Genomic DNA, 16483 nt, shown 5'->3' with positions numbered 1-16483 from the left:
CAGGCACCTCCTCCCCCAACAGCCCCACCCTCACTCACATCTCTCTGCCAGAGCACACGCACCCCACCTCCAGGCCCCACTGGCATTGCGTGGGGGTCAGGAGGCTGAGGGCTGCTGACTTAGCGGCTCCCCTTCCGGGCCTGTGTTCCCTGTAAGCAGATGTTCCCAGCAGTGACTCTGAATGAACACCTGGTGCTCAATGGCAGGTGGGAGGCTTGCCCTGAGAACAGATTTTCAAAGGGGACGTTTCCCTACAAAGAGGCAGCAGCAAGAAAAACAGCTAATCCAGGTCCTTGGACATCTGTTTTCTAAGACAGCAGTTCTCAAATACGGCCGGTGTTACTCCTCAGGACATTTCGCGGCGCCTGGAGACATTTTTCGTTGTTAAAACTGGGGCAAGGGGTATGGGTGTCCTATTGGCATTTAGTGGGGGGGCGGGGTGAGGATGTTGCTAAATACCCTCCATGCACAGCACAGACTACACAAAACCCAGTCAGGCCGAGGTGGAGAGACCCGGTCCATGAACCATCGGTCCAGGGGGAACCCATGCCTCACAGCTGCCTGAAGGATCAAGGGAAGCGATGCCCGTGGAGAGCCCTGGACTGTGGCTAGCTCATGCTCCAGCTGGCAAGGGACCTTTCCCTCCTGAGGCCTCTCCTTGGCCCGACACACCTAGCTGGTGGGCGGAGGTGGAGTAAGCACGTACTGTGACCACCACGTGAGAATTTTCTGCGATGATCTTGGTGTTTCTGCCCCACCCAGCCTGGGGCAGGTTTCCCAGAATGGTCAGGCTCGCTCATCAACCCTTTCAACAAAGGAGAAGCAGGCCCTGCACGGAGAAGCCCACCCTCCTGGGAGGTGCCTTCTGTGGGGAACTGGGAGCTCCCTGTCTGGGCTCCATCAGGCCTCCCCACCATTCTCCCATTACCCCTTTTGCCTGCATCTGTGGGGCAGAGAAACTGAGGATTGGAGCCAAGCTCAAGGTCTCACCACAGAAGGCCCCAGCCGGCAGGCGGGTTTGTCTAGCAGCAGCCCTGCACAGAGGTGGGAGACGGCCGAGATCACCTTTGGAGGTGGTGTAGGGCTGGCTGGCAAGCCCTCCCAGCCGCTCAGCTCAGCGGGCACCTGGTGCTCCTTCAGCCTCAACAACCGTGGCCTCAAGTGTCTTCCCTCCAAAAATCACCCCAAGTAAGTCGCCGCCTTCCCCCTGGGATGAGGGCTGAAGTGCCCAGAAGTGCCCAGACCAGAATCCCCACGCCCTGCCCCAGCCCCAGCCCTGCTTGGCTGGTCCACCCAACTCACTTATAATAGTAGATCATTGGGTTATGGTCGCAGGCAGGTGGGAGAGTCAGGTCAGGGGACCGAGGTGGGACCTTAGAGCCCTGGGCTGGTGCTGCCTGTGGGGGTCTGGGGGATTACAGTCACGCCTCCCTCTGTGGGTGTCAGTTTCAGGCACCTGTTTAATGGGGGACACCACCACCTTCCAAACCTCAGCGATGGGGTCAGACTGGGGTGGGGGCGGGGCTGCTGTCTGTGTCTGGAAACCCAGCTGACTGTTGGACAAGCCCAGACACGCAGCTGTTTCTGGAAAAAAGCAGCAGCAGTGGGGGAAGGGCCGGAGCTGAAGCCGAGGCAGAGAGGACGGAGGGCTGACCGAGTACAATTCACAGGACGTAGTGAAAGGTCTGCACCAGCCTCGGAGAAATAGAGAACACTGATGGGTGCCAGACGGGAGGGGGTTCAGGACTCCATGGAAGGTGAGGGGATTCAGAAGTACAAATTGGTGCCCTGGCTGGTGGTGGCTCAGTGGGCTGAGTGCCAGCCTGTAGACTAAAGTCACAGGTTCGATTCCCAGTCAGGGCACAGGCCTGGGTTGCAGGCCAGGTCCCTAACTGGGGGTGTGTGAGAGGCAACCTGATGTTTTTCTCTCTTTCTCCCTGCCTTCCCCTCTCTCTTAAAGTAAATAAAAACTTTTTTAAAAAAAGAACAAATTGGTGACTAGTCACAGGGATGTAAGCACAGGATGGAGAATACAGCCAGTGACACTGTGACAGCTGCATGAGGTCGGGTGGGTACTGGACTTACGCGGGGTCACTTCGCAAGTTACGTGATGTCCAACCACCATGCTGTCTGTACACCTGAAACTAATGCAAAGCAATATTAAATGCAAACTGTGATTGAAGGTAATTTTAATTAAAACACATAAAAATAATAATAATAAAAGGACTGAGTGTCCAGGTAGGGCTGTTCCCTTCTCTGAGACCTTCTTCACAGGGGAAACATGTTTGTCTTGATGGGAAGTGTCTTCCTGACAGGAGACGTGTGATTGAACCTTTCCTTCTCTGGCGTAGCTTTGCTGGGGGTGCTGAGGGAACTGAGGCCGCACACCTCCCTCTGGGCCCCCGGCAGATGCTCAGGGGCTGGGCCATCCTTCCTCCGGCCTCTGGCTCCTTTTCCTGCAGGGGCTCCGCCCCCCCGCCCAGGGAGCAGTGGGGGGCCTGGTGGGCTTCCCGCCCAAGGCGTGACCCCATCAACTCTCAAAGTTTTAACACGGGGTGTGCCACACCCGCTCACTGGTGTCCAGCCACCTTCGCTGTGATACAGGAGAGTGCTCACATTTTCTTCTTTTCTTTTCCCAGGGACTCGGGCGAGTGAAAGCAAGCGTTCTGTGGTTTGAAGCCCATCGGGGGAACTCAGACAGTGGGGGGGGTGGGCCGGGAGACCCGCAGGTGTGCAGACCAGTACAGCAGTGTTGTGGCGCTTTCATTCGTCCGGACGCGCGACAGATGCCTGTCAGCTGTTTCTGGGTCAGGCCTTGTGCTTTGCGCTCTGATTCTAGAGAAACGAAGTATTCAAAACTTCTAACGGCCTTGCACATTTGGGAAAGGGAGATGTGGAAGTGAAGAAACACGAAAATAATGTCCCAGGTACAACATGGCATTAGAAGAACTCAGTTCTCACTTCGTACTTTGAAATAACTACATAGCACTAAATGTGTCTGAGCCTGAAATCATTTGTGCGAATTGTCATTCTGAATAAAATCTTGCTGGGTCTCCTCCCCCTTGGTTTTCCAGGGCTCTTCTGGTATTAGGAACAATGAGAGGAAGAACGAGCGTGAAAACTCCAGACAGACTTTCCTTAAATGGCGATGCCAGGGGCTGCCCAGGCGTGTGCCCGTGCAAATACACAGTTTGTAGTGTTCCTTCGGGACACTCAGCTCCTGCTGTCACCGCCATGCGGTGCGGCGTGCTTTTACAGATATATTCAGCACATTTCACCGAGATCAGCACACCTAAGTGCTGTGAAGTGTGTATCTGTAGCCCCACAGAATGAGTAGTTGAAATTGAGGCAGCAGAGAATCTGAAATCTAACACTCAGTAGATTTAATATTAGGTAGCTTAAAGGTGTAAAAACAGCGATCCTAAACATGTCCAATAAATAAATCCCATCACGTGACTCCCACGTGCCACGAGAGCAGGGCCCAGGTGTGTATCTGGCTCACTGCTATCGGCGTGGTCCTAATCTGGCAGCGGTGCAGGAAATATTTGTAAATGGGATGAATGAAAGACGGGAGACTCGGGCAGGGAGAAGCTTCTATAAGGAGCGGTCTTTAAGGAGTGATATATATGGTGAAATTTCCTTTTTTGCCATCCCTTTCAGAGACTAAAGACAAACTACCCTTCAGTGCTATTTGGAGTCAAATTTGAACTTGATAAAAAAAACAGACCTCATGTTGGCTACGAGGGTATATTCACTTTGAAAAAATCCACCGAGCTATTGCTGCCCCCTGCCCACCCACCCTGTGACTTCCATGTGACCCCCCATGTGACTTCCGGTTCACCTTCTGTTTGAAATTCTTTCTGTTCATTTTATTTCAAGGCACCAAAATTCTCTTCTGAGCGTCTCAGGAGAACTACTTCTGACAAAGGTTTAGGCAGCGCTGCTATTCATTGGGTTTAGAATTCCCATCTAAGGATTTGACAAGATCAGCGTTGCTGAGTTCACACTGGGTTTCACAGCAGAAAAATATACTTCCAGCCCTGTCCGGTGTGGGTAAGTTGGTTGGGGGTGGTCTGAAAAAGCGAAAGGTCGCCAGTTAGATGCCTGGTCAGGGCACGTGCCTGGGTTGCAGGTTGGGTCCCCCTGGTCAGGGCATGTACGAGGCAACCAATCAATGTTTCTCTCCCTCTTTCTCTCTAAAAATAAAATCTTAAAAAAAAAAAATCCAAGTGTTACACTGAAGCAGCATCTCCTAACTGAATATGCAGTTACTTTGTGCACCCGAGGTGTGATCCCATCACCCAAAGTCTGCGCCCAGGCCTGAGACAGGCCAGGTGGCCTGGCTGCAGCTCACCAAAGGTTCCCCTCGAGGACAGCCATCCCTTGTCATCCCTTTGGCTGTGTTCTAGCTCCCGTGCAGCTTTCCTGTCATTTTCTGATGCCACAAACATTTTCTGATGTCCCCACCTCCACCAAGCTTCTCTTCCAGGCCCTTCCCTTCCTCCACAGCTTCACACGGGTACTCCCAGCTGCAAGGATCGTGCCTGTAGCTTTTTGGACAGGCTGGGCAAGGATGAACCTCTGAATGGTGTGTGGGTGGTGGGGAGTCTCCCCGTCCCCATGGGCTGAGGGACAGGAACTGGGTGCAGGACCTGTCAGCTGTGTGGCAGACAGCTACACCCACCTGAGGGCCTGAACCCTCTTGGACCCTGAGCTCCCTGGGCTTGAGGATGCTGCCCTCTTCTCCAGGCCTGTGTGCGCGTTCACAGGCGTGCACCTGTGTGTGCTGACCACAGGGCCAGCTCTGGTCTACGGTACCTGAAGGCCAGGGAGAGGCGGCAAGGGCCCCTAACTCTGTGCTCTGCCGGGCTCCCTGCCCACTGGGGTTGGCCTTAGCCCCCCTACCCCCAACAAGTTGGCCAGCCTCATCTCCCTCCTTGGGACCCTCACTGGTCCCGTTAATGTGTTAACATGTCACTCGCTCCCTTACCCATCAAGAGAATCCAACAGCTTCTTGCAATGAACTCTGGTGACGGGGGCAGGGTAACAAGCCGTAATCACTACTCTTTGCTTCTAATGTTTAGAATCATGGGGTGGAAAATCATCCTAATGATTAGAACTCAGCTAATCCAACTTGCCATTTTACAGAACAGAAAACTGAGGGCGAGAGAGATGATAGCCTAAAGCTCGTGGCTACTCGGAGCAGCTTGGGACAGGGGTCCGAGTTTCCTGGCCGGAGGCCGGGTGTCTGGGTGCCCCAGAGCTCGGCAGCCCCTCCAGGATTAGCTGCGGCGGCGGCAGTGTGTGGGCGAGGAGACTAGAGGGTGGACTTGGACTCGGAGATTTATTCCAGTCACATCGATTCTCTCCCTCTAATCCTCACCCCCTCCTTTTTCCTTTTCAGCAGCAGTTATGAAAGCCAGGAAATAAACATGGATTGATGGCCTATAAAGGGCTTAGTTAGTGCTGTGACCTGCTGAGTTATGTAACTCATTTATTATCGGACTTGGAGATGAAGTTTCTATTGAAGCAACTCACTGAGCCGATCCTGTGACATTTCTTTTTGCTGTGTTCAGAGGTGGATGGCGAAGAAGTTCCTCTGCAGCTTCAAAGACCAGAAATAGAGGTGGAGACGCTTTCAGAAGTTCCCTCCTTTAATCCCTCGGGCTGATGTTTCTCTCACTCCTATCAACCTCTGCTCACCTCAGCCTCAGGACCACCTGCCTTCCTCTTGGGTCCCTGGGCTATAGGCTGCCTTGTTGAGGACGCTGAAGAAAGTCGTTTTCCCTGCTCCTGGGGAATGAAGGAGTGAGGACTCAGGGCTGTGAGGCGGCCAAGTAGGGAAAGCACTGAACCAAGAGTCAAGAGTTCTAGTCCAATCTCAGCTGCTGAACAGCCACTCTGGGCCTCCATGTGCTTGTTAGTAAAGTGTGCTAGTTCATCCTCTCTGCCCAACGAGACCAACAACAGGCACCGTCCATGAGCTGCTTTGGCCTGCCCCTGCGGGGGTGACAGCCCAGAGAGGATGAAGGGGAGGCAGGAGGGGCTGGCTGACTTTGGGTGCTAATACCACCACATCGCCACCTTGTGTTCAAACGGGAGCAGAGCCCAGCTTCTCTTCAGCAAGCGGGCTTTCCAAGCAAGTTCCCTTCCCGGTCGCCCTCCTCTTTTCTGCTCTGGGAAGGGGTGGTCTTGGGAAGCCAAGGATCTCCCTAATTGTCACCTCTCAGCCCTTCTCTTCTTTCCCCCAGTAACAACACAAGGGCCCTATGGAGAAGCTCTCTCAAGACCCAGCCGACACGCTAAAGCTGCCTTTTGGAGACTATTTCCCAGGTTTAAGAATGAAAAGCACACCCAAGGGAACTGCAGGAACAAAGAACTCAGTCTCTCCTCCTAGTGAAGACATGTTCCACCCATTCATGGAAGGGGAGGACTGGATGCTCCAGGGACAAACGTGTGCTTCAGACAAAGCAGCTGGTTTGTACCACGTGGTTCAAGCTCCATGCATGCCCTCCATTAAGGGTTTGGCTGGGCTACTAGTTCCTACAAACCAAGCTGCAGGGACACAGCTAAGCCACCCTCAAAGACAAGACTTGGTTTTTGAGATGCTGACTTTGGGCGCTTATCACAGGCTCTTCGGAAGAAAGGGCTGGCAGCTTCAAGCCCCAGAAACACAGCCTCAATATGGGCTCACTAAGCGCTCAGCTGCCTGGGAGCATCTGCTGGATTTCTGCCCATCGCCAGCCAGGCTCCTCCGGGAAGGACAAATGCTCGCGACACCTCTGAGCATCAACATTGGAGTGTTTTCTGGTGAAACACATGCCCAACTTTTGCTCTTCGTTCCTTACTTGCTGCTCCAGGTAAGCTCTCCAAAATACAGACACAAGTTGCCTACAAAAGCCTGTTTCCACAGAAGTGTAACAGGCGAAAACGCAGCAAAAGGCAAGCAGCTGAAAATTCACTCCAGGATCAGTCACGTCTAGTCTGGGCTAGCCGGAGGTAGGGAAAGTGAACTTGATGAAGAAGGACAATAGGAAAAGAACTTGGCCCTGGTTGGTGTGGCGCAGTGAATTGAGTGCCAGCCTGCAAACCAAAGGGTCGCCAGTTCAATTCCCAGTCAGGGCACATGCCTGAGGTGTGGGCCAGGTCCCCAGTAGGGGGTGCATGTGAGTCAACACATCGATGTTTCTCTCCTTGTCTTTCTCCCTGCCTTCCCCTCTCTAAAAATAAGTAAATAAAATTTAAAAAAAAAAGAAAAAGAAATTGAGCCCTCACTGAGGGTGGGGGGAGGATGCAAATATTTGTTCACCATTAAGTAGCACATTATATCATTTAATCTTTCCCACAATCCTGCAAATAAGATGTCCTCATTATTGCAATACTCCCGAGGAAGAAATACAAGTTTTTGAAAAACTGCTCCGCTCTCTTTGGGTGTCTTTGAACCTGGGATGTCCTGTATCAACCTTAATAGGCAGGGGTTTGTATTCTTGCTTGAACAGAGTAATGCTGAGCTTTTTAATCACAGAGAAAGCAAATCACCCTCCTTGCCGCCATTCCTCACCCTGCCGTGCACCTGTTAGTATTTTATTTAGTCCCGTATGTCTGTTCTCTACTCGTTTATTTAATACACAGTAACTGGGAGGTTAATTGTCATAAAGCATTATGGGAAACAGATACTGAATAACTATGTTTTGATGGCATCTAACATTGTCGAGCTCACTATTTTCGTGCTTCAGTGTGCCCCCACTGTGCCTGCACACGAGTGAGACGAGCTCTTAGATGCAAAGGAGCACGTGGGTCCCCTCCTGCGTTTAATGTTCACGAAACACTCCTTTTTCTTCAGCTGGGGTGGGTTGGGCAGCAGAGAAAGGTGTTCCCAGAAGGGTCGCACAGGACCAAGGCACCTGCGTTTCCTAGCTCAGTCTTGAAATAAGAATATTCTGCATTAAATAATCATGGGCGTTTTTTCTGTTTTCTCCCCCCGCCCCCGCCGCACACACACATTACAAATATCCAAGGCACACACCATGCTGGTACCGTGCAGCCAACTACTGCTTACAATGTACGGCCGTAACACTTGCTTACTACTCACCCCTTGCGGGTGTCTTACTGCTCATGCTCAGGCACCTGGCACCTAGGAACCTCCAGAGCTCGCTGCTGAGCGCCTGCTAGGGGGCAGGCGGTGTGCTGGTTGCTGTCGCATAATTACTTCACTCAGCCACCCCCAAAACCGTTTATAGTAAGGAAACTCTTTTTACAGTAAGGAAACAGAGTAGTTTAAGTGACTAGTTCAGGGTCACAAAATTAGGTAACAGTAGATCCCGGATTCAAACCCAGGTTTCTAGAAGTATCCCCAAAACACCTGTAATAGCCTCTAGTTGAGTTGATTTGGCTATTCCCACCTCCACCCCCCATCCCCTGCCTCCAGTGAGGACCTTGGGCCTTTACTGTCTCAGCTGAACCTGTTTAGAGGGGTGGGGGGCACCCTCCTATGACCTGGCCTCTAGATCCCCTACGGATGGTAACACACTCCAAAGAGTTGCTCTGCTGATTGCCTTTGAATTTATGGAACAAACACCTTGAGAAACTACAAGATGGTACATAAATGCAAGCTGGTCATGATAACAAGTAAAGCGTTATGGCTTTTGTAGGGTTAAGTGGAGGCAGTCCGGCTTCCTCGCCCAGGTGCCTGGGTAACTAAGGGGAGCAGAGTTCCCATAGCCTTGGAGGGGCCTGATAACAGTGTTCTCATAGCCTTGAGACTGGGTCTGATAAACTGTTCTCATAACATGAAATGGGCTTGCATGCACAGAATTATGTTATGTTATGTAATGTTCTGGCAGTTTTCTGGCTTTGTTTCCCTCTAGTACTTAAACAGGTAGGACTCCCTGCCGGGGGCAATGATGATGGGAGACATGCAAGGGGACAGGTGCCATGATGGGTGCCATGCTGGGGAGCAGGGGCCATGACATGAGACACGCAGACACACATGGCTCGTCTACCCGTGAAAAAAGGCATGCCAGACATCCCAACGGCTCCGTGAACATTTTTCTGTCTGCACAAATACCATGAACCTGCCTGGCCCTGAAGGGTGGCAACACAGCTTTCTTCTATGAAAAAACAACCTTACCAGGTGAATGGGAGACAAAATATTCTCTTTAAGCTTTTAATGTAGCAACGGGCTCAAAGTGCCCTAAGCTTCAATTACTCATGAATCAAAAAGGAAAGAGCACTGGCTGGGCCTGGGGTGAGCCTGCTGACAGGTTCCCATGTGCTGGTAACAACGAGCTAAGAATGAACAAAGCTTTGTGCTCCTGAAAAACCAGATGTTTGTGGCGCTGTCTTCAGTTCCCCATGTAAGAATCAGAATCACCTGGGTAACCGTTTTTCCAAATGCACAACTGATGGTCCTTAGAGGAAGAAGGAAGCAAGTCCATGCTGGGAACTAGCTCCAGGGTGCTGCAGGCCCCTCGCCTGGCCAGGCTGAAAGCGGTGGCTCTTCCATGAAGTTGCTGGCCCCCCTGAGCTGGGGCTGGTTGGTGCACCTCTCCTTTGAGGCCTCAAATCTAATCGTACTTACTTTTTTTCCACTGTGGACGGGAGCCAGTGCTCTGCTTGAACGTAAAAGCAAGGAGCTAAACGATCTGGCTCCTTTTTGTACTGGGTCACTCTGATAAGTTGAAATTCTAAGTAACCCAATCCCACCCACCAGATCCCTGGGCTTCCTGGAGAACTGGGCTCCCTGGACCTGCAAGCAGGTGTGGGTGGGTCTATACATACAACACACTAAGGCAAACTAGAGCCAGGGTCACAGAGCCAGTGAGGATTAGAGCTAAGATTTTTCTTACATCACCTGGACAAGCCACTACCTTTACCACATGAGAAACTGAGGTCCAAAGATGTTTAGTAGTATTCTTCAACCTCGGCCTCGCATCACACTTGCCGGGGACACTTCGTAGATGCCTGGGTTCAGACCCCACAAGGGAATCTAATTCAGTAGGTAGGTCTGGGGTGGAGTCTGACTCCCCTCTGGGGGATTCTAGGGCGCTGTGTTTTAATGCCCTATCCAGGGTCACTGCAGGGGCTGAGTCTGTGCGGGTCCGCAGCCTTCCCTGCCACTACACCACCGTGTCTGTAAAGGAACTGACTTTAAAACTGAACGGTCACTACCGGATATTTAAGGCGTTCTGTAAAGTTTCCTGCCTATAAAACCTTTTCTAGCGAATTGGCCACTGTAAGTTCATGCCTTCTATGATGGCCAGGGGGCGTACACTGAACAGGAGAGCCCCCTGTTCTCTCCAGGTGGCTGAGGAAGGGCTGGGGTTGAGGACTTAGGCTGAATCTCTCCACTAAGGTGTGAAAGATCCGCCACTGGGTGGGACTGCAGGCAGTTCCAGTGACAAGACAACACTCTGTCCTGCGCTGCTGCTCTAGCATCTCACTAGCAACTGGGCGGGTCAGGAAGATGACTGAATGGGGCTGGAAAGAATTAATCAGTCTCCAAAACAATGCCTTGGCAGGCCCCAGAGGCTTAAGGGGCAGTTAGGTAAGGTCAGGAGTGAGCCAGGCTATTACCGTATTCTAGAGCATCTAGCCTCACTAGATCGATGGCTGTGTTTTCGTCCAGCTAGCAGTCCTACTAACGTGCCAGTCAGAGCGACCTTGACCGTCCTGTCAGAAACCCGTTTCTCTTGAACAAACACACTAGAGTAGTCTGCGTACCACTGCACCGAGCATGGGTTCACATCGTGCTGCCACGGGATTGGCTGTGCATCTGCCCTTCCCTCCACAGTCTCTCCCGAGCAGACGGACCACAAGCAGGCACGCAGTCTCGTCACCATCTGCACGCAGCCTGACGCTCAGGACTGGCGATCCGGCAAGCGGCATGCCCGAGCACCACGTGTGGGCTGGCGCTCAGCACTCCCACACTGCCGGAAAGCCCCGGCGTCTATCACTCACGTCTTATGTGAACACGTGAGCCGAGCAGACATGTTCTTCGTGTGTTCTCACTGGCTCACCCTGAGCTAGTACCAAATGGTGGCAGCCCCTCAGAAATGACATGCGTGATCGAAGATGATTGGACTTTCAAATAAAAACCAGGTTCAGACTCTTAGGAAAGGCAAAAACAAACAAAATACGCCAGACCTCATACATGTTTCATATACATATTTATATATATTTCATGTACAAAGTTACATTCCGAACCCCAGGGATTCCATAATAGAAATAAATACTGAAATAACTACATTGCTAAACGAGCTTTTTGCTCATAGAAATGAAGCCTCAGCCTCTAAAAGACAGCAAGTAGGACACTCGAACCCATTTTTCAGATTATAGAGGCAAGTAAAATTCTGGATAAAATATCTATGACAACAAAAACAAATTCAGAACATAAAATGGTTAAAATATAGTCAAATATTGAGAAATGTATGACATTAATAATAAAAACTTAATTTTTTAAAGAGAAAGAAATAAAAAGACGCTTTGTGTTCTCAAACAGCATAACCCTGCCCTGGCCGGTGTGGCTCAGCTGGTTCGAGCATCATCCCGTAGCCGAAAGGTTTTGGGTTCAACCCCTGGTTGGGGCCTATACAGGAGGCAACCAATCGATGCTTCTCTCTCGCATCGATGTTTCTCTCTCTCTGTTCCTCTCTCTCTAAAAGCAATGAAAAATGTCCTTGGGTGAGAGGATTTAAAAAAAATAGCATAACCCTGTTAGAAAAGCATTTATGATTTCCACCTTTAATTCTCTCTACTCTTCCCATGTTACAAACTGGGATCAATGAATCCCTCTCAACATGATCGATTCAGAAGAGCCCTAAACCTGGCTGAGTCCTTTGGTAACGGTCATAATACTCACAAGGAAATAAATATTCAGTTCCACAGCATTTGCAAGACACACGTTCTTTAGGACAGTTAATATTATAAGACAATTGTTCGCTTTGTTTTGTTTCTAAGGCAGCCATTGTTAAAGGGTCTATTCTCTAATATAGGAAGATCTTTACAAGAAATGAACACTACAGCAACCGAATGTACTTTAACCTTTTCTATGCAAACACACAATTTGGAAAAGTTATGTGCTGCATATTTTGTGCTCAAAACCTTTTACACGCTCACCTAACTGCAGCTATTAAGGTATTAATTCCTATTTAAAAAATTTAGATCCACAAGAATTAGAGAAAAACACTTAAAACTGGGTTTCTAGAGAATGTTCTCCCTTTGCTTCACAGGCAGTTTAACTTGCATTTAACCTGTCAGGCCGACGTGGGGGACACTGCCGTTTGGTGAGGGTCGACCGTGGGCAGTTCCCGCAGCCCAACCTCAGACAGAGCCCAAGTGCGATTAAAGGAGAAAACTCGGGCAGCCCTGGTTTCTTCCAATAGGGGCACATTCTCTTTCTTTTCTGCCCTTGATGTGCAAGCTCCAGGCAGTTTACACAACCACTGTTCTGCTTGCAAGACGCTTACATTTTGGCATTTTATTCCACAGGTTACCCCCTTGAACAAAGGGAACGTTACAAGAATTTAAACCTATTATTGGGGAAAAGGGGGAAATAAAGCAATCCATTGAAAATATTTAACTGAAATTACAAACATGAGGACAAGCCCTTAAAACACACTGTACAAGCGTTTTTGTACTCTCTCTAGTCCCTAGAGTTAATTGACAGGGCCACAGATAATCTGACAGCTTCATAGATAAAATATCTACACACTCATATTCCTTGAATTGAAGCCGCTAAGTTTAAGAGAACAATTATAATCATTGTAACACGTTTGTTTGCATTTCTCATCTTTAAATCCTGATTTCCTGACTTAAATTCGGTCATACAAACTGTAAAAGACTCAACAGCAAGTGGGGTGTGCCTCTGGGGTCCAAGTTCCCAAACACTTTGCTCTCTCTTTTTTATGAGTTTCTACAACACTGCCCAAACATGCTTAAGGATGTGGGTTTTTAAAGGTATTGCTAAAATAACAGACTTAAGCTGAAATACAAACATAGCCTATATGTGATGGAAAAGCGGCCTAAGTTTTGGTGCCCTGAAGAAAAGTACGTAGCTCAAGCAAAAAAATTACCCTCCTGATGCAGCTTTTACCACGCGGTTTTCTTCTAGCTCTCCACCTGGCCGCAGTTTTACCGCGGACACGACATGCTGGCAGACACACGTGCCCACCGGACCCAAAGGCCTCCTCCGGTTCACGAGATCTCATGTATTTTACGATCTAGCCGAATCATGTGTATGCTTAAAAGACACTGGTGTACTTTCACAAGTATCTTTACATGGCAGTTCAGAAACAAAACCCCTAGTATGTAAGGACGCTTAGACAACTGAGACCTGTGCCTGCTTTCTTTTCTTTGAAATAGTCCATCTGATGAAGGGTCTTTATCCAATAGGTTTACATTTTAAAATAGCACTTAAATTTATATTTAGCTTTGCTTAAAGTAATGGAAAAACGCGGTAAATCACACATTTCAAGAAGTGTGAAAGAGAAAAACTTCAGCATAATGGTTTCTTAAAAACGTATTACACAAGGAAGCGCTAGACCCAGGCTCCAGTTCTAAATGGGCGCTAAGAGTAAAAGGAGGTCGTGTTGACTTTCACTGCGTGGTATCTTGGCTTTGTCATCTTGCCCTTCACAGTTTTCCTCTTCAAAAATGACATTTTAATCTTGCAAGGGCATAAAAGCTCAAATGTGTCATTTATATACAAAATATCAAGTGCAAGCTGTCCTGTGGTTTTACACAGAACGAGAAAATACCGTCTCCAATCAAATCCCTCGTTCAGGTCACTAGGCCACGTTCCATCACCACTACAGCTGTACTCTTATGAACTGGTAACGGCAGTCCGAGAACAATTAGCAAACAGGCAAATGTTTTACATGAGAAAACTCATCCAACCACTACCATCTGCTGGCACACCGAATCCAAAACACAATTTCCTTTTTAAAAATCCTCCCACTGCTGATACCTATCTTCTGAGCCTTGTAAGTGTAAACCTTTCAGACATATTAGTATGAAAATGAGTGAAACTAGTCTCAAAAAAAAATCAGAATATTCAGAGAAGCAGGCCTCATAAATTTTAGAGCTCTATTAAGTCAGAAATAGGAAACATTTATTTAAATAGTGTAGTCTTCATTTCTTTAATATAAAACCCCCCAAATCTGATGAAAACAAAGTTTTTATATACCATATAAACAAGATTTGTCAGGTTTGAAAGTGAAAGTTAAAGCAATTTACAGTTAGCATTTAGCCCTCTCGGGATACTTAGATAAATCCCGATAATCCACCCAGTATTAGTTTGTGTCAATTTTATAATACATTGGGGGGAACTTGACTATTGTACTTAATGGTACAGTTTTATTTACCAATTATTTCCATTAATTCCGTTATTATCGACAGCTAAAAAGTGACCCCATCAAATGAAGCGAGTGACATTAGTTGTGGCAGAATAAACCACGTCTGGATTGCTACATGTAAGTCACCAGTTTGCGGACAGTAAACATTCTTTGATTTGTTCATAATATACTGAAATTGCCAGTAACACTGGTGCAGTAGAACAGCTAGTTCTTGTATTGTTACAGTAAGACAGATTTTGTGAAGTTAACAGGGAAAAAATGCTCATATTATGTGGTGAAACTTATTTCACAGAGAGAGCATTAAATAAAAAGGACAAGGAAAAGAAACCATGCATAAGAGACGGCTTCCCCATCTCCACCTGGGTCCGTGGGCTCACTCACTGCCATACATCACTTGCCACACTATCAAGTGACTCCTTTCCGCTCTGGCAACAGAAGGTTCTAGTGGAAGATCCTCTCCAAGAAGTTCTGACTCTCCGCCTTCGTCACCTGGGGGAAGAGAAGGAGACTGAAGTCAGAGTGCGCAGGCAACTTGCAGGCCGACGTGCGTCAGATGTGAGTGATGCTCGGTCAGTGCACGGGCAGCACGCTCCCCTGACTCTCCGTGCAGACAGCCCATGAAGAGAGGTGCAGTGAACCCACACCTGCACTGCCTGACTTCTGAAAAGGTTAATTCACTTTTCAGGCGACACCTGTAACAGTGAGTTCACTATGCTACCGTATTTTTTGGACTATAAGGCGCAACAGACCGTAAGACATATCTAGGTTTCAGAGGAGGAAAATAGGGGGAAAACCCCCCGCTCCACAGCCACCCCCGCCCTCAGCAAGCCAGGTAAACTACATTAGGACTATAAGACGCACCCCATTTCCCCCCCAAATTGGGGGGGTGGGGGGAGTGTGTCTCATAGTCCAAAAAATACGGTATGTTGAAGACCCATCCCAAATGCCTGCATACTGAAGATCAAAGAAATGGGAGTTGCCCTGGCTGGAGTGACTCAGTGGATTGAGCACCCTAACCAAACTGTCCCCTGTTCGATTCCCAGTCTGGCCTGGGTTGTGGGCCAAGTCCCCAGTAGGGGGCGCATGGGAAGCAACCACACACTGATGTTTCTCTTCCTCCCTTCCCCTCTCTAAAAATAGATAAATAAAATCTTAAAAAAAGAAAAGAAAGGAAGTGGGAGCTAAGAAGGCAAAGCTGTCCAATTCTGTGTTTATCCAAAATGGACAGTCTACTGTTGTCTATTTCAAACTAAGAACCGAGACCAGACAGCATTATAAATGTGAAAGCGTGGGGACAGACCCCACACGCTAGCTGAACCTGAACAGTTCACGCTTACTGTCAGTGACGCTGAAGTTCTCCAGTCCAAGATAACGACACAAGCGCACGGAAACTCAGCATCTCCCGCAGCACTAGGAGATGGCGGATTCACCACACAACATACTGCTTTTCCTGCCCATGGTTTTCAAGTTCAGGGCGGGCAACGAACTAACAGCGTATGGTGGAGACGAAGAGATGAGGCCAAGGTACAGACTAGGGTTCCTTCCGGGAGCAGCTGAATGAACTTGGCGTATGAGGCCCTGGTCAAAGGCACGGCGTGGCAGGGCCCAGTGCCAGCATGCCAGACTCCTCGCTACCAGTGTGCATCAATCGGTTTCGTTGCTGGAGAGCTAGGTTATTCTGATGCAACCCAGTGACAACTCATCTAGTGGGACAGATTCTTCAGCAGAGTTCTACCAACTTATGTAACAAAGGGCAAAGCTATAACACTGATCTAGAAGAATTCTGTCATGTGTCTCACCTGAATTTCAGCTGGGCAAAGGAAAACACTGATACCATAAACTAGAAACGATTAGCATTTCTTTCTTCAGGCCAAACCCTCCTTTACCCAACCCCTAGTGGCCTTTTCGGAGCAACGCCAAACTGTGGAGAGGATCATGCTTTAAAAGGCTTAAGAAAAAATCTGATTTCTGAACTGAAATATAATCAGGTAATTAGAATGTAAAAAATTAAGTTTGGTTTTTCAATTTTTAAAAATTACAATGATAATGACATTAATCGGCTGATAGAAAAGATTTTTGGCATTTGATTTTGAGTTGTTAGTTTGAAGGTTCTGTTTTTGAAATTACCC

The 16483-nt window shown here is 48.7% G+C and overlaps 1 protein-coding gene across 4 annotated transcripts in view; it reads right to left on the bottom strand.

The window, feature by feature from the left end:
- Positions 1-11153: 11153 nt before the first annotated feature.
- Positions 11154-16483, bottom strand: part of SPAG9 (sperm associated antigen 9) — a 110991-nt gene continuing 105661 nt past the window's right edge. For all 4 annotated transcript variants that reach the window (XM_053930493.2, XM_053930494.2, XM_053930495.1 and 1 more), the window contains one exon: positions 11154-14843. In XM_053930493.2, coding sequence (XP_053786468.1) covers positions 14728-14843 — 116 coding nt within the window. In that variant the 3' untranslated portion in view covers positions 11154-14727. The remainder of the gene's footprint in view (positions 14844-16483) is intronic.

This window comes from Desmodus rotundus, chromosome 9 (assembly GCF_022682495.2).
Source record: "Desmodus rotundus isolate HL8 chromosome 9, HLdesRot8A.1, whole genome shotgun sequence".
NCBI lineage: Eukaryota > Metazoa > Chordata > Mammalia > Chiroptera > Phyllostomidae > Desmodus > Desmodus rotundus.
This window is presented reverse-complemented; position numbering and strand designations above follow the sequence as displayed.